The sequence below is a fragment of the Tachysurus fulvidraco genome, chromosome 18, assembly GCF_022655615.1.
Source record: "Tachysurus fulvidraco isolate hzauxx_2018 chromosome 18, HZAU_PFXX_2.0, whole genome shotgun sequence".
Lineage (NCBI taxonomy): Eukaryota > Metazoa > Chordata > Actinopteri > Siluriformes > Bagridae > Tachysurus > Tachysurus fulvidraco.
The window spans coordinates 11,271,764-11,294,447 of NC_062535.1; the positions used below are offsets into that span (position 1 = coordinate 11,271,764).

At 42.0% G+C, this 22,684-nt stretch overlaps 2 protein-coding genes across 2 annotated transcripts; both read right to left on the bottom strand.

The window, feature by feature from the left end:
- Positions 1–259: 259 nt before the first annotated feature.
- eif5b (eukaryotic translation initiation factor 5B) lies at positions 260–18,175 on the bottom strand. The gene is made up of 24 exons (XM_027156201.2): positions 18,018–18,175; positions 13,209–13,328; positions 12,753–12,828; positions 11,918–12,563; positions 11,632–11,843; positions 11,289–11,439; positions 11,061–11,153; positions 10,878–10,964; positions 10,709–10,771; positions 9,113–9,420; positions 8,870–8,977; positions 8,629–8,739; positions 8,443–8,510; positions 8,196–8,337; positions 6,432–6,563; positions 5,963–6,145; positions 5,591–5,752; positions 5,360–5,491; positions 4,735–4,866; positions 4,350–4,426; positions 4,054–4,218; positions 2,711–2,849; positions 2,449–2,610; positions 260–2,077 (listed from the first exon to the last, which is right to left on the bottom strand). The coding sequence occupies exons 1-24, from the start codon at positions 18,050–18,052 to the stop codon at positions 1,970–1,972; spliced, it is 3,612 nt and encodes a 1,203-aa protein (XP_027012002.2). The 5' UTR covers positions 18,053–18,175; the 3' UTR covers positions 260–1,969.
- A 1,428-nt stretch (positions 18,176–19,603) lies between these two features.
- On the bottom strand, positions 19,604–20,917 carry lipt1 (lipoyltransferase 1). The gene has a single exon (XM_027156006.2). It carries the CDS (start codon positions 20,754–20,756, stop codon positions 19,629–19,631), a length of 1,128 nt encoding a protein of 375 aa, XP_027011807.2. The 5' UTR covers positions 20,757–20,917; the 3' UTR covers positions 19,604–19,628.
- Between the last annotated feature and the right edge of the window lie 1,767 nt (positions 20,918–22,684).

Below are 22,684 nucleotides of genomic sequence, written 5' to 3' on the forward strand. Positions count from 1 at the left end.
TCAGTGATTGACGCTCGTGTATTAGTGTGATGATAAAACTGTTAATAAGAATAATGCTTGATAAGAAAGAAGCCTTGGAGTCCTGTCTTTGCTGACAGGAGTGGAATCCAATAAGATCTGCTGTTGTAGCATTTATTATTATGTTTACCGTCTTGTGAGACGCCTTTCTTCTCACCACAGTTGGAAAAGGTGGTTAACCTGGCTGTCAGCTCAAACTAGTCTGGTCGTTCTCTCTTGTGACTTCTCTCATCTACAAGGCTTTTTTGTGTCCGTCTCGTTTTATTAGATACAAATATAACAAGTACCTTATGACAACTGGTCAGGTTTGCAGCAGCATAAAGACAGGTTTACATACGGATGGTTCAGAGAACATTCCCCTGACGTTTCAGGAACCTTCCTGAAAACTCCCAGGGTTGTGTTTGAAATGGCATACAAATATTTCAAAGGGTTCCAGAATGGTTCTCAAATCCGTTAAAGGTTACCATAAGAACGCTAAGGGAATGTTCTCTGAACCATTCACAACACGAACATTAAGTAAAACAAAAAAAAAATGAAATGGAACTAAAGAGATCTGAATGCTTCAGGAACCAATCATTGGTAGCTGGGTAGTCATATTGTCAGGTAATATATAGATCTGTGAACTTTTACAAAAGATTTGGTTCAATTTTCAACAACTGGTTTTAGTTCAAACTTTTTCTACATCACACAATGCTGTTATATGTCAGTATAAACGGGATGGAGGATTCCTATACATCTCATACTGCATACTACACAGCAGGGGAGTGGAGTAGTGTGTAGCATACAGTAAATACTGCTTCAGTGTTAAGTTTACAACCCCATGCTCTCCATGCTCAGAAAGTTTTCTCCTTCAGCAGCTAAAGACAGAAACAATTAGAAACTAGAAATCACAAAAACTGGATCATGGTTCAAATACAACTTAGAAATATGCCATCTTTTTATTGGTAATAAAATCTCCAATCACCTGTATTTAATTGGGGATTTTCTTAGCAATTGAACACAATGTCAGTAAAGACAGGCACTGGGCAGAATCAAGCAAATGCCTTGAAACAAATATCATACAGCGTGGGCTTAATTCACAAAGGGACATAAGACTTGCATACCAGGGAGATAAGGGGAAAATGTATAATAAAATAATATAATAATAATAAAAAAAAAAACTGACCAGGCATTATTATTTATGTCTAAAATCCTTGTTTAATGTTTACAAATTCACCTCTATCAATTGCCCATTTGCCTTTCAATTCCCTCTCGAACACTACATGGTGTAATGAACGCACTCTGTGATTTGATGGAGCGTCATCACCACGGACACGAAGGTTCACACAAAAGACCGGCTGAAACTGAGCCTGCAAAACTGCCACTGCACCATAACCCAAACATTTTAACACTGCGGTTAATTCGTAAACGCCATCAGGATTAGCGCTCGCTAATATCTACGCTAATGGCTTCTGGATTCACTTTCTCAGGTAATTATCCATGTTAGCATTTTGGGGAGAATCTATTCCATTAAATCAATATAAGCAGCTCCATTTTCTAAGGAAACTAAATGGGTCAATCAGAAATAACAGGCACATTTGGAATAGTGTGTAAATGTTTCTCTAACGTTCACTGTTAAAAACAGTGGAAATAGTTTCAGTTTCTCACAGAAAAACTTTTGCTCTCTCTCTCTCTTTTTTCTTTTTCTGTCATCTCCATCGCTCATATGGGAGGAGATGGAGAGAAAACATGGAGGAACATGTCTCGACCCTGCACACGCACAAACACTTCCTCTGGGTGTGTGTGCGTGCACGTAGGTGTAAAACAACAGCAACACTTAGACCGAGAAAGTCAGATGGACTCGGCAATGTGCACAACTGTGTGTGTGTGTGTATATGTGTGTGTGTGTGTGTATGTGTGTGTGTATGTGTAGTCTCAGCATGAAGGTCAGTTTGAAAGTCATTGTGTGTGCTCAGATAATTTCAAAAGTTTTCTTCAGTTCCATGATTAGCTGCCAGTCCGTCTTTTGCATCTCGTCTCGGAACCAGTTCTTCAGAGCATCGATGGACTGACGGGTAATCTGCCGGGGAAAAAATAAATATACAAACAAACAAACAAATTAACCATCGGGACTAATGCTGGATTTGACCAAAGTCCCTAACCTGTAAACCTAAATGCCTCTGAAAAGCTGATTTCAGCACAGAACATAGATAAGGTACGATGCAGTAAAAGGACAAATTCTGACAATAGAATAGGTGTCACGTGGCCCAACACGTGGTTAATTCAGTTCCCATCTCCAAATCTCATATTTAGTTCCCTCTTGCATTTACTACTTGCACTGAAAAATAAAAGCTGCCCTTTTAGGCACGGTCAAATAAACTAAACACCTGAATAAATTATTCCTGTAAGTTATCAAATATCATAGCACACATTAAGTAAACACAGTCTCACCTTGCTAACGATCATATCTACGGCCTCAAAATGTCGGCCGTACATCTTGGGCGACTCTCCGGGAATCGGCTCGATCTTGACGCAGATCTCCTGCCCTTTTTTCGCCGTGTCCACTGGTTTGTGGTTCATCTCGATACTGGTCACAATGCCGATATCCACAAACTGAACAAAGGGCAGAAAAGATATAGTCTATCAGTGCAGGAAGACCTGGGATAGTCTGTTAACCAAACCACACACACTACACTTCCTCAGTCTCACTTACCGCTTTGGTAGGTACACACAACGGTGTGCCCGTCTTCAGTACACCTGCCTCCACAGTCACCCCCATGACTATAGGGTCTCTGGAGTTAAAGATAAACTGAGGCAGGATGCGCAGCTTACAAGGGAACACTGCTACATGCCTAGCGGAGAGATAGGAGCAAAAGGCGAGGCCAGGGATGTTATAATTACTCAAACACATCACCTTCCCTTTTTTTTGTAAAATCATTCTGTACAGTTCATTTTTTTCTAATAAAGCACAACATGACAAAAAGTAGAACTGAACCTGAAGATATCTGAGCCAAAGAATTATGTTTAAGTTGCCCTTCCACACAAAACCGTTTTTACTTGTATTTTTTGATACGTGTTCGGTCCATATGTGTTTGTGTTGTGTCGGGAATGTGAAAATGAACTGCTACCTCCTCTGTCAGTTCTAGCCACTTAAAAGAAATAAGCGGAGAAATCAGGTCAGTTAGAAAAGCTGCTCAGAGTGACGTAGAATCGATCGAGCTCATTACCATTCATGAGCTCTCCCACTTGAGACCACGCCCACAGAATTCGTGTAGCTCAGTGAGTTTCCTATACAGCAAGTATGGCTGAACGTCAATATACCTGAAGAAGCCATTCTGCCTCAGTTCCAGGTGATTGTAAACAAAGTTCCTCTAGCCTAGGCTACTTACTGCACTGGGTGAATGAATAGTCATGCTCTCATATCCTAGCGGTTAGCCAATCGGAGCCAAGCAGCATAGCTCATTGAATATTAATGAGAACTGGCACAAATCGAGCTGAGTCTTCCTGCAGGCTTTCTATACCACACTAGAATGGCTTGAAACAAGGTAACCAAGGCATTTTTTCCACAAAAAATGTTAGTGTCCATGGTAAACTTCAGACATTACCACAAAAGTAATGAAAATACATGTGGCAGGGCATCTTTAAAAAGTCAACTGATTTCAGAAAGACGGCAGAATTATACAGAAGACCAAAATCAGATGGATAGTGTTTACACTGCAGTATAATAAATGCAGAATTGTAACGAGACCGGGATAACGGACCATGTTAGCTCTATGTGGGGTGGAAGGGTTAGGGATGGGGCGGATAACCACCGAATAAACGAGCTGATCTGAAATATGTGCCCCTTTAATCTCCAGCTAAATGCAGTACCTGTTACATGTTAGACAATGTTTAAATAATCACATCTCATCACACATCACATCGCATGTACAATATAATTACTATTAATCAGTAACCATAATATTAACTATTAACCAGTAACCATAATAGTGTTAAGGTCAAAGGATGCAATTTGCTAGTTGGGAGCTACAGAGTTGGACAGAAAAGAGCACACACTTGTATTCCTCCTGCTTCTGTTTCTTGTAGTCTTCTCTGTATTTGGTGAAAGCGTCAAACAGATGGTAAATGATCTCGGCGCTAAAAATCCTCACACCGAGACTGTCGGCCATCTCCTGAGAGTCTCTTTCAATCTTCACGTCAAATGCCAGGATCACCGCGTACCTGCAGCAGCCAAGAGGAAAGTGCAGCGCTTTCTGATTTTTGTATATATGTTGAAAATATTATGAAACATTAAAATCCATAAAATTGTACAAGCTGGGAGAAGAATGAATAGAGTTAGAGATGTTACATACTGTGGGTCATGTTCCAGCATCGTAGATGCCTTCATTACATCTTTCTTGTGAACAGGACCGATATTAATGCCAGCATACTGAAACAAACAAAAGGAAAGAAAACAAAACAAATCCAAATCATCTTTATTTCAGGTTGATCTACGATACAGTATAATACACTAGGAACATTTATACAGCGTCAGAGCCGTGTTATCTAAGTTTAGATACGTTACAAAATTCTTCACAGTTTAATACTGGAGACTTTTTACCGAGTGCAAGTCGTGAGCAAGCATGTGTATGACTGAAGCCACAAAAAAAAAACTTTACTACTCTTAAAAGAAAATTTATGTACATCAGTGAGTACATATAGCCTGAGGTTGGTTTTAAGATAGATCTTTGTACTTACAGGAACTTTGGATGTGCGCAAAAATTCCAGAAGAGCTTCGAGCGAGCCCAACGTTGATGCCTGCACATAGACACCCTTCTCTTCCAGCTTGATCGCATTCAGCGTCTGCTTCAGCTCCCTGACCAGGTCGTCCTACACGGACAAACATAAAAGTATATATGGCATCATCACGGTCATAAACAGATGCAGGGTATCTCAGTATAAATGTTTTTGTGTAGAGAAAAGTCTCAGGCTTGAACTAAGACAAATACATTTTTTCAGAATATTCCATTATTTCTTTGTTCGGTCAGTGAACTGGTTTCACTCTGCTGTCATTTTCTCCTGCCTCGTTGAGATAAAGCGTGTGTGTGTATACATGTTTGTGTTAGTTCTTTTGTTCTGTGTAACACATGCATTCGAGTAAAGTGATATCCATTTGTATATCTATATTTCTGGGAATTTTAGGCCTACTTTTGATTTATTTATTTATTTTTCGGCTTAAATTTCCAAAACTAAAAAAATAAATAAATAAAACATTTAGCAAAAGTAGCTATTTAACCATTTACTTCATTGTCATTTTTAGCAAGCCACCAAGTTCCCAAATAACAAGACAGTGCAGCAAGATAGAAGGGAAAGAAATCCTCACCCTCAATACAGGGATCTCGTCATCTTTATGAGCTACGAGCAGGGGCAAACCTGCCAGAGTCTTCTCCAGATCTTTCCCCAGGATCTTCACTCCCTGAGACGTGTTTACCTCCTTGTGCTTCTCATACTGATTCTGCACAAAGATATTTAACAGGAGGATGTTCGATATCTGTAGAAACTTTAAGCTCTGTATAGTATGTTGGCTGGATGTTAAACGAAGCCAGAGACAGACCTTAACCCGGAGCTCTTTGAGAGGAGGTGGTAACAGCAGTCCTCTGATCTGAGTGATGATCGGCCCCTCCACACCAGGCACGATGATGGTATCACCCTCACGCAAGCATCCGTTGATCAGGATCACGTCTATTGTCGTGCCCATACCGGGCAGAGCTTTTACCTGGACAAGAAACAGCAGGAAGTTTATTCGGTTGTGATTCTACTGCTGGTTATAAAAAAAAGCATAAAAATGCTTTTCATTACCCAAATGTGCTCCATTACTACAGCAGTCATTACACTGTGGTTCTAATGACACTTCTGATTTGCTTTTGACTAGATACTGTAATATACAATTCTGACAGTTTTAAAGAGAATGAAATTTCAACCCCACCTCCATGACCTGTGCTCTGAGCTCGTCGCAGTGAGCCAGTCTGCGTGCCAGCATGGTCTGGGTGAGCTCGACCAGTAGGGCGATCAGGTTGCCCATGCCGTCGCCTGAATGTGCAGAGGTGGGCACCAGTGACACAAATGTACGTGGGTCCTTATTCTCATAGAACAGAGCTGCATTCAAACCCTGTAAACGTACACACACGAGAAAACAAACAAAAAAAATACAAGAGTCATCTTAATTATAAATGACCCCTGTGAGTGCAGACATTCGCTGACACGGTGTTGACGTCACATTTTGAACAGATCCTGCACCGAAGATGTTGTAATATTACGAAGATGTGTGAAGGATCTTCTCAGCACCACTTACTTGATCATTAACTCTAAATATAAATCAAACACGAGCAATACGGCGATGAAAAAAGGTGAATCTATCGGCTATGGGAGGGCGTGGATGTGGAGTGCGCACGAACCTGCTGGGCGAACTCCAGCATGACGGCTTTGGCTCGCTCGTCGAACTCGTCCTTTGTGTTCTTCTTCTGCTTCTTCAGCGTTGCCACCACGTCTGTGTCCGGGCTCTTCTTCCAGTCATAGAGACGGTCGATCTGAGAGCATGAAAGAATGGCATTAATAAATAAATGTCATACTAATACATGTACTGCACATTTCTTTAGCAAATCCTCGCTGTCGGGCAGAATCCTCGTATCTCCAAAACCATTATTTTTCAGGAAATTAAAAAAAAACACAGGGTTTATCTTATCACAGGGTTTGTATCTTATCTGCAATGCACAGGGTTTAGTCCGCGGTGCAGTGGATTGTCTTGCGCTAAATTCCTGTCCTCAGACGAGCACCAGAACTAGCGGGGGTCAAAGATTTTTTTTCTTTGAGCCCAGTGTTTTGAAGACATTTAGATTCGTTGCGACTCTTAATCTTGAGGATATGCCACGAAGCTCTCCCACGGAGTGAAGAAGAGGTGGACAGTTGAAGTGTCCAATGGAGTTAAGAGATTTGCGCTCAGGCTATTTTCAAGACTTTAGATCGGTTAATAACTTGTAAAAATAACAGACCCACGTGGGGACTGACCAATAGCATCGATACGTGAAAAAATATGAAATTGACAAAATCTGGACATAGGAGGTTTCCGCCCGACAGCGACAAAATATCAGTGGCCATGACAGTGAAACAATGCATAATGAATAATAATGCTACATAAATAATTACCCTTTCAGCCTCCTGGTACGTTAATCAGAGTAACACAGAAATGAAGTACGATTCGTGATCTACACAATGTACACATGAGCGTCATACTAAAAAATCCACACGGCTACGTACAATGACTCGGGATCGTTGGTAGGTCACATGACACCTTTATTTAAACATCGTCTATATTCTATTGCTCTGATACTTTTCCCCCTCATTCTGGAGGGAAACAACAGAAAAGCATGAAAGCTTCCTTAAGTCTATATTTTTATACTGATGCTAAAAGGGCACAAACTATTTCTACACAACATATAACACAATCTTTGCATAAGGGCATCTGCCAAATGGCATAAATGTAAATAAAAATATATATACACAGTGATCCCTCATTTATCGCGGTTAATGGGGACCGGAACCGCTCGCGATAGATGAAAATCCGTGAAGTAGGATTGGCCCTAAGTTTGACCTTTTCACTGATGGTCATCATCTTCCTCTTGAACTCACTAGAGGAATCTTTCGCTGGGGCACGCAGCGCTTAGGAGGCATTGTAAGGGCTTAATGAAAAGTTAATTTCGAACACAATAAGCGAGACACAGTTGACAGCGTGAACGAGAGTGGCGAGATACAACAAGGGAAGAAGCTGGGAGAGGATGCAATGATGCGCAGCCAATCAGCTCAGAACTCGCGCCGGGAACCAATCATGTGCCTTGTCTGAGTGCCCGTGGGTATGTACAAAGCCTCTGAGAGAGTTTCTCTCTTTGTCTGGCATCCTGGGAAACCGTTTTTAGTTTTATTTGTTCGATGAATAATTCTGAAAAATCAGCGATGCACTGAGGCCGCGAAACGTGACCCGCGACGTGGCGAGGGATTACTGTACACAGTATTTAATCTTGGATTTTTTTCCCCAGGTCATTTTACAGAAGGTGAAACTGTAACGTAACTGTTACAGACACGAGGTCTGGAAAAATAATCCCTAATATGCTTTAGGCAAAGGCTGCTGTGTAACTGTCTGATCGCAGATCTGTGGAAAGACCCACCTTGTTAAGAGCCACAATAAAAGGACACTTCTTTTCCTTCAGCAGGTTGATGGACTCGAGGGTTTGTGGTTCCAGACCGTGCATTATGTCCACCACCAGGATCGCGATGTCACAGAGGGAACTGCCTCTGTTTCTCAGATTACTGCAAGAATGAACAGAAGCCAGTGAAGAAAAGAAAGAAAAGGGAATAAATAAATGCAGGAAGAAAGGAAGGAAGAGAAAAACGTCAATGTCACGTGGTGCTCACCTGAAAGATTCGTGTCCTGGTGTGTCGATAATCAGCATTCCTGGAATCTTTATATTCTCCCTGTCAAACTGAAGAAAAATCAAATCGAATCAAAAGACAAAAAGATTGTAAACATTTGGATTGTAAAAAGTGTACAAATAGTGCACATATTCTTCTGTACTGTCTGTTGGCGGGTGTGAGACTCACGTTTTTCACCATCTTGGTTTGCTCGATGATGGTCTCCAAGGGAACGTTGGTGGCACCGATCTGTTGGGTGATTCCACCTGCCTCGCCATCCTGTACGTGTGTGTGTCGCAGCTGGAGATATAAAACAGCACAAGTGACTCAAACCACACACTGGGTGAACTATAAATGGACACACACACACACACACACACACACACACACACAGACACAGACACAGACACACACACAGACACATACACACCTTGTCTAGAATTTTTGTTTTTCCTGTATCCACATGGCCCAAGACACAAACCACAGGAGACCTCAATTTCTCCAAGTTAATGTTCTTCAGATTCTCCTGTTTCCGTTTCTGCAACACAATAAAATAACAGGATCAGCTAAAAGAACCTGGGAGATTTACTGCTACTCTCAGTTCCACCTGGCTTTTATTCCTTAGCATTCAGATATTTCAATCATGTCTCTATCACTTTGTTTATGTCTGTACCTCGATGCGTCTCTTGGCCTTGTTGTACATTCTCTCCTCTTTGGTGCGCTCGTCGTCTGAATCGCTCTCGCTGCTCGAATCCGAGCTCTCTTCTTTCACACTTTTCTCCTGTGCTGCCTGGCTGTCCTTCTCTTCATCATCTACCTCTTCCTCGCTCTCATCATCACCGTCCTCATCTTCGTCGTCATCATCGTCGTCGTCGTCATCCTCGTCTTCGCTACCGTTCTCCTGTTCGGCAGAGGCGGAGGGTTTGCGGGCTGACTGACTAGCTGCTGTCTCCTTCACCTCGATGTGCACCTTCTTCAACTCTGAGAGTGATCAGAAACACAACGATATATTAATCTTTGTTTGGGGGGGGGGGGATGATGGCAAATTTTCTTTCACAGGATTACGGTCTTTTTCACAGAACATCGGCAGCGAGGAACGGCGCCTAACGTTTCATAATTATCTCACAGTGGAGATAATTTAACAAAGGGGGGGCTGAAAAATGTATTCTTTCAGCCATTAGAAATAAATTTTGTAGATATGTGGAATATTACTAAATTTATCTGAGCATTGAGAACAGAGCAAGGAATAAAGTATAGAATGAAATAATATTTATTTTATATTGTCTATTGCATCTTGCGTTTTTTGGGTCATCCCTCCATCACTTTTGCTGCCTATAACATTATAAATGAGATACTTGGTTACTTCCTACACTTGGTTTTTATCCAAGGTTGAACTGCTTCCTCAGAGTACTTTTGGCCTGCTTCACTCGTGCAGCCTCGTCTAAGCGCTGCGTGTGTTCAGTTCAATAGAGCTTTTAACAACGGAAATGGCCTCAAAGCCGCTTTACAGAAACATAAAAATGACAAAGTTTAAAATGAAATTTATATTTATGCCTAATGAGCATGCCAAAGGTAACGGTGGCAAGAAAAATCACCCGAGAACATATGAGGAAATAACCTAGTGAGTCAAAGGGCCTTTTTACACCTGGTCACTTCATGTGTTGTCTCTGATCCGATAGCTATCTGATTTTTTAAAACTGTTCCATTTACATTAGGCCACATAAATGCGTCTTGGCGAATCGGATATCGATCCAATCTTTCTACTCCCGCCCAAAATGCAAATATATTTGACCTCATTTCCGGGGTAATTAAAATGGAACACGCTTTGGCGTATGCGGTTTTTGTTACGACGGTTATGCTACAAATAACAGCATTTACTGTTTGCTGCATTTTCGCTGGCAGCAGCAGCGCATTTTAAGACCCAACGAGACGCCTGGGTGAAAGATCACCTGCGAGTGCCGTACTTCCGTTAGGGAGGAGTATAGCACTGACGTATGTGGCTTGAACAACCACATTCATTTACACCTGTCCAGTTTCATCTGAAATGCGTCCCAGACCACCTCCTGAAGGGGTTTGTACCATCGGATTTATATCCGTCTCTAAAACATTTCGGCGGGCATTTACACCTGGTCTTTTTGCCATCGGATAGCTATCTGATCACAGAAAACGCATAAAGTGACCAGGTGTAAAAAGCCCCAAAAGGGAATACATCCTCTTCCTCCTCCTCACATGGCACCCTTTAATTTTATCTAGTTGTCTGTGGTCTTACCTCTTTCTTCATCACTGGCCATGGCCTCCCAGTCATCTAGGTCCGCAGCATCAACCTTAGCCTCTGTGACAACAAACAAACAATTCACAACCTGCGCTTATGTGAAATATCCACCGCACACGTCGGCCTGGTAACGAACGGCAACCAAAAAGCGTGTGTGTAAAATTACCTGCCGCCTCTTTGGAAGCGGTCACGTCCATTGCAGTGGCGATCGGTTGAGCCACCTCCGACGTGGGTGAAACCACTTCTGAGGTCTCTGTCAGAGCAAACAGGAATAAACAGTTGTATTTCACTGCATAATGAAGCGAGAGTTTGAACACAGCCATAAGAAGCATGTAGTTTAAGAAGCTACCTTCAGGAGTGTGTACTGTTGGCTTCTTTTTTCTTTTGTCGGAGTAAACAGGCTTCTTCTTTGGCATGGAGTCTTTGGATGGCACTTCAACACCTTAACCAATGAGCAATGAGAAAGACACATGTTTAGCACACCGAACGGACACCAGATGCCTTTCCTGACGTGACCCTCAGAGCTAAGAAACACTGGAATAAACTTATTCTTAGTTTGTGTGTCTTTCTCTCTCACCTTGGGCCTGCAGCGCACGGAGCGTGGCCTCGGCTCTGGCTCGAGCCTCTTTCTGCGACTTGGTTAGAAGCTTGCCCTCTTTCTTCAGCCTCTCTTTCCTTTCTTTGTCCTTCTGCTTCTTCTTCTCCTTCCTCTCTGCTTCCAGTCGTTCCTGCGGGAGAGAAAAGATGTGTCAGGGGTAGTCATCGTTATCTCTGTGCAAGACCAGTGACAAAAGACTGTGGCAAAACTTTCTGAACAAGAGCATTTTATTTTCTACTGAAATCTAAACCTAAGACTATGTAGACAAAATGTAACCAGCGTTCTCAGAGAAAATCCAACTCTCCTGTTGTGTTTGACTCACCTGCTCCAGTCTCTGGGCCTCCAGCTCGGCCAGGCGTCTCTCCCTCTCCTCTTCCTCCTTCTTGGCTCGTTCCTCCTCCTCCTTCATCCGAGCAAGGGCCTCCTGCATGGCCTTCACTGCAGCTTTGCTTGGCCCTTTCTTTTTCTCTTTTTCTTCCTTCTCACCTTTCTTCTTCTTCTTGTCTTTCTTCTTCTTCTCACCCTCACCCTCATCTGAAGAAAAAGATATTTTTTAGCTTGATATTGCAAATAAATAAACTATTAAAACAGTCGAGACAAAATCTTACCTTCGCCCTGGTCTTCAGCTCCGTCTAACTCCTCTAGCTCAGTCTTCTTTGTTTCTGTGGATGGAGCAGCAGCAGCTTTTTCTGTAGTCTTAGCTGGTTCCTTCTTAACAGCCTCATCCTCCTTCTCCTTTTTCGCCTTCATCTTGGCCCTCTCTTCCTCCTTCTTCTTTCTCTCCCTCTCCTTCTTCTCCGCTTTCTTCTGTGCCGCCGTCTTCATCTTGAAGGAACCGTCGTCTTCTGCGTCGTCGTTGTCGCTGTCGGCCTTTGCTTTCGCCTTTCCCTTCTTCTTCTTTTTGCTTGCGGCCAGGAAATCGTCGTCTGACTGCTCTTCGTCGACTCCACCGCCTTTCTTGCCGTGTCCGTCTTCCTCGTCGTCCTCAGAGTCTGAGGCGCCCTTCCGCCTGCCCTTCTTAACGGGCTTGGTTTTGAGTTGTGATAGCGACTCGTTGTCAGACTCTGAAGCAGCAGGAGCAGCAGCGGGAGCCGCCAGATCCTTTTTGCCTTTCGTCCTGCTCTCGTTCTCCAGGTCGTCTTTACCCTGAGCCTCTTCACCCTCATCGTCCTCACGCTTGCCCTTCTTGGCCTTCTTCTTGTCTGCCTTTATCAGTGCCGGCTCGGGCTCGGCGTCTTCTATGGAGTCTGATTTCTGGATACAGCAGGTGGGAGATGATGAGATCATTAGGGACACGTCTGCGGCGCTCTGATTTGTTTTATATCATTACACTGTAAATAACACTATGACTGTAACTAATAATCTACCATCAAGCTCATTGGAATGAACACTTCCACAGTTAAATTGTGTCATTGTGTCAGATTCACAGCACTCTGCTGTTACCTTTGCTGCTTCTTTTGCTTTTCCACCGTGGGCTTCAAGTGATAATTCCTCCAGTTCTTTCAGGATGTCGTCCTCACTGCAAAAAACACCACCATCAGCACTCTAGACTCGAGCATCGGCTTCTCTCCGCTTCGGATTAGTAAACATATGCTACGTTCACACCGCAAGCAAACGTGGCCCAGATCTGATTTACTGACTAAATGTCATTGCAGACTGTATCTGTAGTCTGGACAGATCATGCTGCTTGTTAGTTTTAAGTTGCTGTATAAACAGCATTTCATTTAACCATGGCCACTTGTATTTTTGTAAGTCATGAAATTAACAAATTTATGTTGCATTAAAAATAATAAATTGGTGATTTGGGCCATTATGGTTTGTTGTGTGAATGTAACCATAGTGACAACACGTAGAGTAGTTTAATAGACAGACAGACAGAGCAAGCAAAGAAACACTTACTCATAGTCATCTTTCTTCCCTTTCTTCTTCTTGCCCTTGCCTTTGCTCTGTTCCTTTGCTGCGCCGGCTCCCTCGATCTCGGCCGCTAAGGCATCGATGTCAACGCCGTCGTCTTTGGCACTTAAGACAAAACGAATCGAATGAAATATCAGTTATTCACCGTCAGACTATTAATTTGCGTTTTAAAAACGATCGTTTATATCGGATTTATAGCTATAAATAGCATATTTTATATGTAGTGAGCGATTAAAAAACACAATACTTTGACTTATTATTTATGTAAATGGATTTTTTTTCCAACCACATTAACTCTGAGGTGATTTAATCAGAATATCAATATCATGTAAGGAATACAATCAGCAGTGGAGTGGTGTGGAGGAAGTGCTTTATTAATTTTTTATTAAAACATTAATTGCCCCCACAGTTTATCATGTTACCAAGACTCCAGAAAGCACAAACTCCTGACCTACAGACTCCCGACACCGTAAACTCCATCCATACAAACGTCAATTTACACAAAGCTTCGCCATTTTTCTTCAGTGTTCACGATACAAACGCATTTTTGAAGCCGTTATAGAAACATTAATGTATTTGACCAGGTGAATAAAATAACTGTTTGAATTATAACCGTCCAAGCTGCTGTTATGAAACGTCAGTCAACAACTTCTGACCAATCGGATTCCAGAATTCATTCAGAAGTCAGAAAGCGCTGTGGTATAAATCAATCGTCTGAACCAGACATCTTGCGTTCTTTAATCTCAGGAACCGCATCCTTATGCGTAATGGGAACGCAACAATAATTATAATATTTAAACCTGACTGAAAGATTAATAATCAGAGACCTTTCTTTAGTCGACAGCAAAAGTAGTTCTAGAGGTTCTTACCTTCAGCAGCATCTACAGCAATAAGGAAACAACACGTGAAGAGCTCTTTATATAGAGAAAACTTACAAACAGTTGCATCAGCAATGGAAAGAACCTGACAGAGGAGAGCACATCAAGTCACAAGACAAGATGAGGCAACACAGGGCAGGGCACATGCACAGGGAGGGGGAGGGAGATGGAGAGAGAGAGAGAGAGAGAGAGAGAGAGAGAGAGAGAGAGAGAGAGAGAGATGAAAGCACTGCAAGAGAGAGATGCAACAGAGGACTACACTAGAGCCAGGGCCAACCTGAAAAGAGGAATCAGGAGAGTCAAACATACATACAAAATCCACAGAGAAGGGCACTTCCACAACTTTGACCCCAGACACATGTGGAAAGGCATCCAGACCATCACAGGCTACAAACCGACACCTCCATCTCAACCAACCAGCAGTGCCTTCCTACCACACAAACGCAATAAATTTTTTTTGCTCGTTTCGATCAATGCATAGAACATTTCACCTCAACCGCTGACTCTTCTTCTGCTCACAGTTAACTTTCACTCTCAACAACGGATGTCTATTCAGCGTTTAGCAGAGTGGATGCACGCAAGGCAGCTGATCCGAACAGCATACTGGGACGTGTTCTCAGAGCATGCGCTGGACAACTGACATTTTCAACCTGTCACTGGCCCAAGCCATGGTTCCTACATGCCTAAAGACTACAACCATCATACCAGTGCCTAAGCACTCATCTGCCTAAATGCCTTAATCCCTACTGTTATGAAGTGCTTTGAGAAACTTGTTCTGAATCACCTCACTGCATGCCTTCCACTAGTGATGCGCCGATTGATCGGCCACCGATCATGATCGGCCGATATTGGTTAAAAATAGCTTGATTGGCGAACCCCAAAAGCGCCGATCAAAAAAAGCCGATCACGTGACGTAAATTACTCGTGCGACTTTTTCACTCGTGCATGCACGGCGCACAGGTAAACAGCAGCAGAGCGGAGCTTACCAGCGGCGACATGAGTTCTCCCGTCTGGAAGTTTTTCAAAGTGTCCGATAAAGACGTAAAGTTAGCCGTTTGCAATGTATGCCGTGATGAAATCCCTCGAGGTGGAAACGGCATTTTAATACCACTAACATGATTAGGCATCTTAGAACACGCCATACCAGCCGAAGCCAACAACATCCCCATCCCTCAATCAGCCGACTGTGTCGCCTGCTAAGCTGCCTTGATCCACGATACGACCCCCCAGGCAGGAAATACCGAACTGATGCGTGTCTCCCCACTCTGTACCAAACAGTGAACACAAACATTGACAGGCTTCTGAAGGATAGAGTGGCTTTCATTATTTTATTTTTTGGATCTGATGTAGTTGGTTCCTCAACTACATCAGACGTTCATAATAATAACAGAAAAAAAACACCTGCCAAAGTTTTGTCCTTTGTGGCAGTAGTTTTTCATCATACAAGTTTTACATTTTGCTGCCAATTATAAAATGTAATCAGTGTATTAAGAGGCTACATCCCATTAAGCTGATCTGATGTGTGTTGGTCTGCCTGACCCCTCTTTGTTTGGAATAATTTTAAGTTACTCTGCCTTATTTGGGAAAGATGGCCTACAGTAGCCTTAAGTTCTCATTTTCTAAAATAAACACCTGGTGGTTCTTCAAGATCTTGACTGTAGCCTATTTCTACAGTTTTTTTTTCCTCTCAATACAGTTCATTTAGAGTTAATTTCATTTCTAAAAATGTGCAAACTCTGCTAGATTATAGATAAAAGATTCCCATTCCCCTGCCATTCAGTGATCGGCAGTGATCAGCAATCAGCAGATCATGATCTTAGTGATCGGTAATCGGCCCCAAAAATGCTGATCGGAGCATCTCTAGCTACCACCTACACTAAACCCACACCAGTCATCCGCACTGTACTGATCACTAAGCTCAGTGACCTGGGTATCTGCACCCCCACTTGCAGATGGATTCTGGACTTTCTCACCAACAGACCTCAATCTGTTAGGTTGAGCAAACAGGTATACTCAACCCTCATTCTGAACACTGGCATCCCACAGGGCTGTGTTCTGAGCCCACTACTCTACTCCCTGTTCACCCATGACTGTGCTCCTCTGCATATCTCCAACATCTTCATCAAGTTTGAAGATGACACCACCAGATCAGCAACAACGACAAATCGGCATGCAGGGAACAGATACGAAGCCTGACAGTGTAACGTGCCATCAACAACCTGACCCTCAAGACTAAAGAGCTCCTCATGGACTTTTGGAAATCTAACAGCAGGAGACATTCCCCAGTCTACATCAATGGAACTGAGGTAGAGCGGGTCTCCAGCTTTAGGTTCTTGGGAGTTCACCTATCTGAGGATCTGTCCTGGCACCAGAACACTTCAGCTCTGGTTAGGAAGGCACAACAATGCCTGTAATTCTTGAGGAGTCTTAAGAAAGCTCATCTGTCCCGAGGGGTTTTAACGAGTTTCTACTGTTGCATCATCGAGAGCATCCTGAAAAACTCCATCACTGTATGGTATGGATGCTCCACTGTGTGCGAACGTAAAGTGTCCTCAAATCCACCCAATGCATCACTGGCCCCCAACTACCTGCCATTGAGCATCTTCACCACAGCAGACGTCTGCGCAGAGATCACAACATCATCAAGGACTCTTCACATCCGAGTCACAAACTGTTTAACCTCATTCCATCAAGAAGGACATACAGGAACACCAGCACCAGAACCAGCAGGTTCAGGGACAGCTTTTTCCATCCACAATCAAACTACTGAACTCTACACTACTTATATAACTTTTGTACAATTATATGCATTTCGTTGCTGTGTTCCTGTACTATGCAATGATAAATTTCTTTCTTTTTATCTATCTCCATCCACCCAAAATATCTTACATTTACAGCATTTGGCAGATGCCCTTACCCAGAGCAACTGACATTTTATCTCATTTTTATACAGCTGAGCAATTGAGGGTTAAGGGCCTTGCTCAGGGGCCCAACAGTTGCAGTTTGGTGGACCTGGGATCAAACTCACAACCTTCCGATTGGTAGCCCAACACCTTAACCACTAGGCTACCACAGTCCTATCTATTTCTGTCCATCCATCCACCCAACATATCTATCTCTGCCTATCTATTTATCTCTGTCTGTCCATCCACCCAACACATCTACCTATCCAACAACCAATCACCAACAACGAATCACTAATGTAGCATCGTTTGTCCCACCTGCATTTTTGATAAATTTAAAAAATAGTGATAATCGTTTTCATGTTTGTTTCCTGACTAAACCCCGCTTCACAAAATCCTACATTCTCGACAACGACACAACGAATCAACGAATATGCTAATTAGTCCGTGACGCAATAAGTCGGCTTCTGTTGATTGGTTGTCTACTTTCCCCTGAAAAGAGGTGTCAGCACTGAGCCTGTGCTCTCGGTTCGCACAACAGAAAGATTACACGATCGTCCACACAATTGACTGCAGCATCACAGACAGAGACGATGAGCTGGCTGAATAAGCAGGAGCGTTATAGCGACATGCTGTTATACAGATACTAATACAATGAAAACAGATGATGTTGCATTCACATCGTTGCTCACTGCTGCTGTGAGAACATCAGGTGAACAGAGCAGATGCTTTTCCTCTCACATTATACAGCCCTGACGTAGAACATAACTGTATAATCAACCCCACGGAGGTGTAAATAACATCTTAAACATCTTTAAAGAGACGTCCCGTTATATATAATAACATACAACGTTAGCACAGGCCTAACTACAGAGGCTAAGCTAACTAGCTAGCTAGCTAACTAGCTATTGCCACATGATGCCCGTGGTTCAGAGCGCTAACATGACATAATAAACCTTTCACTTCCACAACGAGCGCTTTACACTGCTGTCCTTTATTGAAGTATACATTACCCGTCATCTCCTTTGTTTTTCTGCTTCTTTCCCATTATTACTGTGTAATAATTTCCCCACTTAGCACCGCTGTGTGTGGTCACCGCTTAGCGCATATGGTCTCTATGAGCAGCATTGCGCATGCGCAGCCTGGAAGCTCGCACAATTCCGAATCACTTCGTGTGCACTATCATGGTGCACTACATGGTTACAGAAAATGTTCTCAGGTGCTACAAGGAAGCAGAACACTAGATGGCTGTTCGGGAGGAGATTTCGAATTTGTCATATAATGTTGCGGTAGTGGATTATACAGAACCACAGGACACTAATTTACTAACAAAACAACTAACTAAAATAAATAACATAACTAATTAACTTACTGACAAAATAAACAAAATACATAACTAATTAACAAACAAAAAACAATGCATAACTAACTCACTAACTAAATAAACAAATACAGAACTAACTAACAAAATAAACATAAATTAATAAATAAATAGCCGATCAAGTAAAATATTTCATAATAAATAAATAAATAGATAGATAGATAGATAGATAGATAGATAGATAGATAGATAGATAGATAGATTAAAATGTTAAATTAAAATAATTTGCTAATTTAAACCATATTTTATACCCCTTATTGTGAAGAATTTTAGTAACCCTCTACCTTTGTGGTATTTATTCTTATTTATGAATGAAGGTTTCTGCTGTTGGTAATGGTGGAGGTATTTCCATTATACTGAGGTGCATGTAAATAAAATAACATGAGCATGTCAAACTTTTGAGCTTTCTATAATTAATGCCACAATCCTAATAACTGTAATTGTGGCTGTTGTCCATTAAACAAATACTTTGTGGATTATGTAGTGGAAATTTTTACTTTAGAGAAGAACACATGAATCTGTCCTTCTAGGCTTCTGTATTTTCCCATGGCTGGTAGTTATTGTGACTAGAGATTTCAGTTGTTTCTTCCTAAAACTGACTTTAATCAGACCTTTCCCATGAGACCTTTTTTGTTCCCGTGGGATTAGTTCGGTCAGAAGATGAGCAGGCGATGCTTCTAAGCCAATGGTGGATGATGTTTTGGTTTTACATGTCCTGTTTCATTTTATTCCTGTCTATAAAATGCTGATGTTATCAATAATGGGGGCCCTTCCTCTCTGATTTTACACATAGAGTGTTGGGTCCTTCTGCAAAGCTGAACGCAATAAACCGTGAAACCTTTATACTCTTGCCCGTGCCTATTGGTGTTATACTTTTATGCTTTAATTCTCTCGAACCTCAAAACTTCCACAACAATTACTTATATAAAAAAGATTTATATAGGGTGTGAACACTTTTGCATTTAACTCAACAAGACTATAGGATAGTACCACAGGTATGTACTATAATACAAATTTCTTTAAATATACATTAATTTATTTATGGTATTAAAATCCGGCTCTGGTCCTTGGAGTGTCTTACAAGTGCTGACAGTATGATGGTATGAGTTTCACAATTTGAAGCCAGTATTGTGTGCATTCTTGTACTTTGTTCTAATTTGGACACAGCACAAATACATGAGAACGTAAAAAACCGAATCAGACGCTTAGAATCAGACCTTCACAGAGAACTCAAATCCTTTATTTACATTAGAGATACAATGCTTTCACAAAGGCTTAATGTGTTTTGTGTGTGCTTCGGAGAGGATGAGGTCGTTCTTATGAAAGCTGCTACAGCCACAGCAAACTCATTTGGACAGAACCGGACCCCTGTCAAACTGGAGCAGAACTCGTTCACGAAGTCTGCAGGCAGCCAGTCATGGGGTACGTCCATGATGCAGGATTCTACAACCCCATTCTTGATGTCCATCTCCAGACCAACATTGGTGTTCTCCACCATAAAAAATGTACAAACACTGAATTTTGGGGTCTTTCCATAAACCCAGTCCCAGTCTTTCAAATCAGAGGTCATCTTGTGAATGCCAGGTATTAGCACTTCTGATCCTGGGTCAACTGTAAGGACAGGACAGTCAAGGTCAAACTCTTTATTATAACCAGACGCAATGGCGTCCATTATGGACTCGGGGTTCAGAGTGGGGTCGTGGTCTGATAAATTTGCAACAGGCGAAGGCACACTGGGGGTGGCGTTGCTTTTAATGCCAGTGCACGAGCTCTTCAGGACTGATGAGAGGATAGAGCGATCTGAGGAACACAGCAGGGTACAGTGATGATAGGCGGTCGTCCTTCCCAGCCTGGCTGCAGTCCCGGAGACTTTATAACACCTGTTGAGGATAATATCAAACCTGTCAGTAACACAGACATCCAGATTCGGCCTGAGTTCCTTTAGTCCTCTGGTGACCACACCGAGGTTTCTCATGCGGTCGTATTTCTTCTTCGAAGAGAAGAAAGTCATGTTTATGTTGCCCAAATCATGGTACACGGTTCCTCCTCCGCTCCGCCGCCTCGCCACAGGGATTCCCATCCGCCGCATCAGGTCCAGGTTACACTCCTGCCAAGGGTTCTGGTGTCTCCCGACCACCACAACCGGAGCGTTTCTCCATAAAAACAAGATCCTTCGACTCTGCAAGTCGACATGATCATGTATCCAGTCCTCCAAAGCCAGGTTTTGGAAGATATCCGTGGACGAAGACTTGAGGATCAGTCCCTCTTTACAGCTATCATCAAAACATGACTTTAAACCGCCCACGTGTCGCACGTGCCGGTTGAGGTCACGTGTTTTAACGGACATTCGCGTCAAAGGCCGTAGAATCATTTCTGATGTTTTTTTTTTCTTAATTGAAATTCTTGATTTTTCTGTTCCACGGATTGATATGAAACGGATAAGGATATCTTATGTCCTAATAAGCACGATATTTTTTCACTCTCCGGAGTTAACATGTTCACGAGGGCGGAGTCTGAGTTTTTGTATCCGGTGTCGAAGGCAGTTCTTCCCATTTGTTTAAAAGTCTTTTTTTTTAGCATGGGAAATTAAAAGCTACGAATAATCATTCATTCATTCATTTTCCACCGCTTATCCGAACTTCTCGGGTCACGGGGAGCCTGTGCCTATCTCAGGCGTCATCGGGCATCAAGGCAGGATACGAATAATCATAATGATCATAATAACAACAACAACAACAACAACAACAACAATAATAATAATAATAATAATAATAAATAATAACAGTAATCATAATAATAATTATAATTATAATACAACTACTACTACTATTATTATTGCTATAATAATAATAATTATAATAATAATTAATGATAACAATAATAATCGTTTATTTTATATGATAAACTATGAAAGGATTTAAACCTATCACAATCAGAGTAGTCACAGAGCTGTGTGGAATTAAAAACTTTATTTGATACAAAGAAGGCTGATTTGAGTTAATAAGAAGAAGATCATTTTATGTTTCTTTATTTCTAATTTGAGCAGTTAAGCTTTTTTTTTTTTTTTTTTTTTTTTATTTTAAGCCTGGTGACACACACAGTCTCCTTGTTAAAGTGGAGCTTGAACCTCACTGTCCATTAGTAATCGAGCTGATTGAATGGTACGAGACAGCCCAATACTTCATCTTGGTCATGGAGTGGCCAGACCCCTGCATCAGTCTATTTTAGTACTCTAAAATGAACACACCAAATGATATAGAGGTTCATATCTTAATGATTCAAGTAGCTATGGCTGCATCTCACTGCTTTGACCGGGGTTGTGTTCCATCAAGACATTAAGGAAGAAGCTTCTCCGCTTCACCAGCAGGTGTTGGAAGCAGGGGTTGACGAAGACCAAAGCAGTGAGGCAATAATAACAGATTTGCATTTTACATTCACTTTATTTATTTGATCAACGTGACTGACGTAATGAATTTAACATGCTGTATTTGAATTTCAGCATTTGTGTTTAGATTTTATATTGGAAAGACTTTGCTCACAATTGGAATGTAGTAGTTGTCCCAGAGGATGTTTTAGAAAGTAAGAGAAAAAGCAAGGGGCAATGGGTTGACCATGTTTTATAATATCCCCAAATTACATTTCACAGGTTTTGGCCGAAAGACACACAGTTGTGTGAATTGTGTGTCTCTTGTTTCAGCTACAATATAGTCATCTTTGTAGGTGTGGATAGTTTCTCATGGTACCTCGTTTTATTTAATGCCCTCAGTGGTGGTGTGTGTTTACATCAACACAGAATGGTGCAAGAATATTTTGCTTGTTTCTAGCCACTTTTCATCGTTAATGGAATCTGTGACTGTTAAATGCCGGCCATTTCATTTACCACAGGGATTAACCTTGATTTTCATTGTTGAAGTGTACATTCCCCCAAGCGCTAACACACACACACACACACACACACACACACACACACACACACACACACACACACACACACACACACACTCACACACACTCACACACACACACACACACACTCACACACACTCACACACACAGACACACACACTTACACACACACACACACACACACACACACACACACACACACACACACACACACTCACACTCACACACACTCACACACTCACACACACACACACACTCACACACACACACACATACACACACTCACACACACACACACACTCACACACACACAGAAACACACACACACTCACACACACACACACACACACTCACACACACTCACACACACACACACACACACTCACACACACT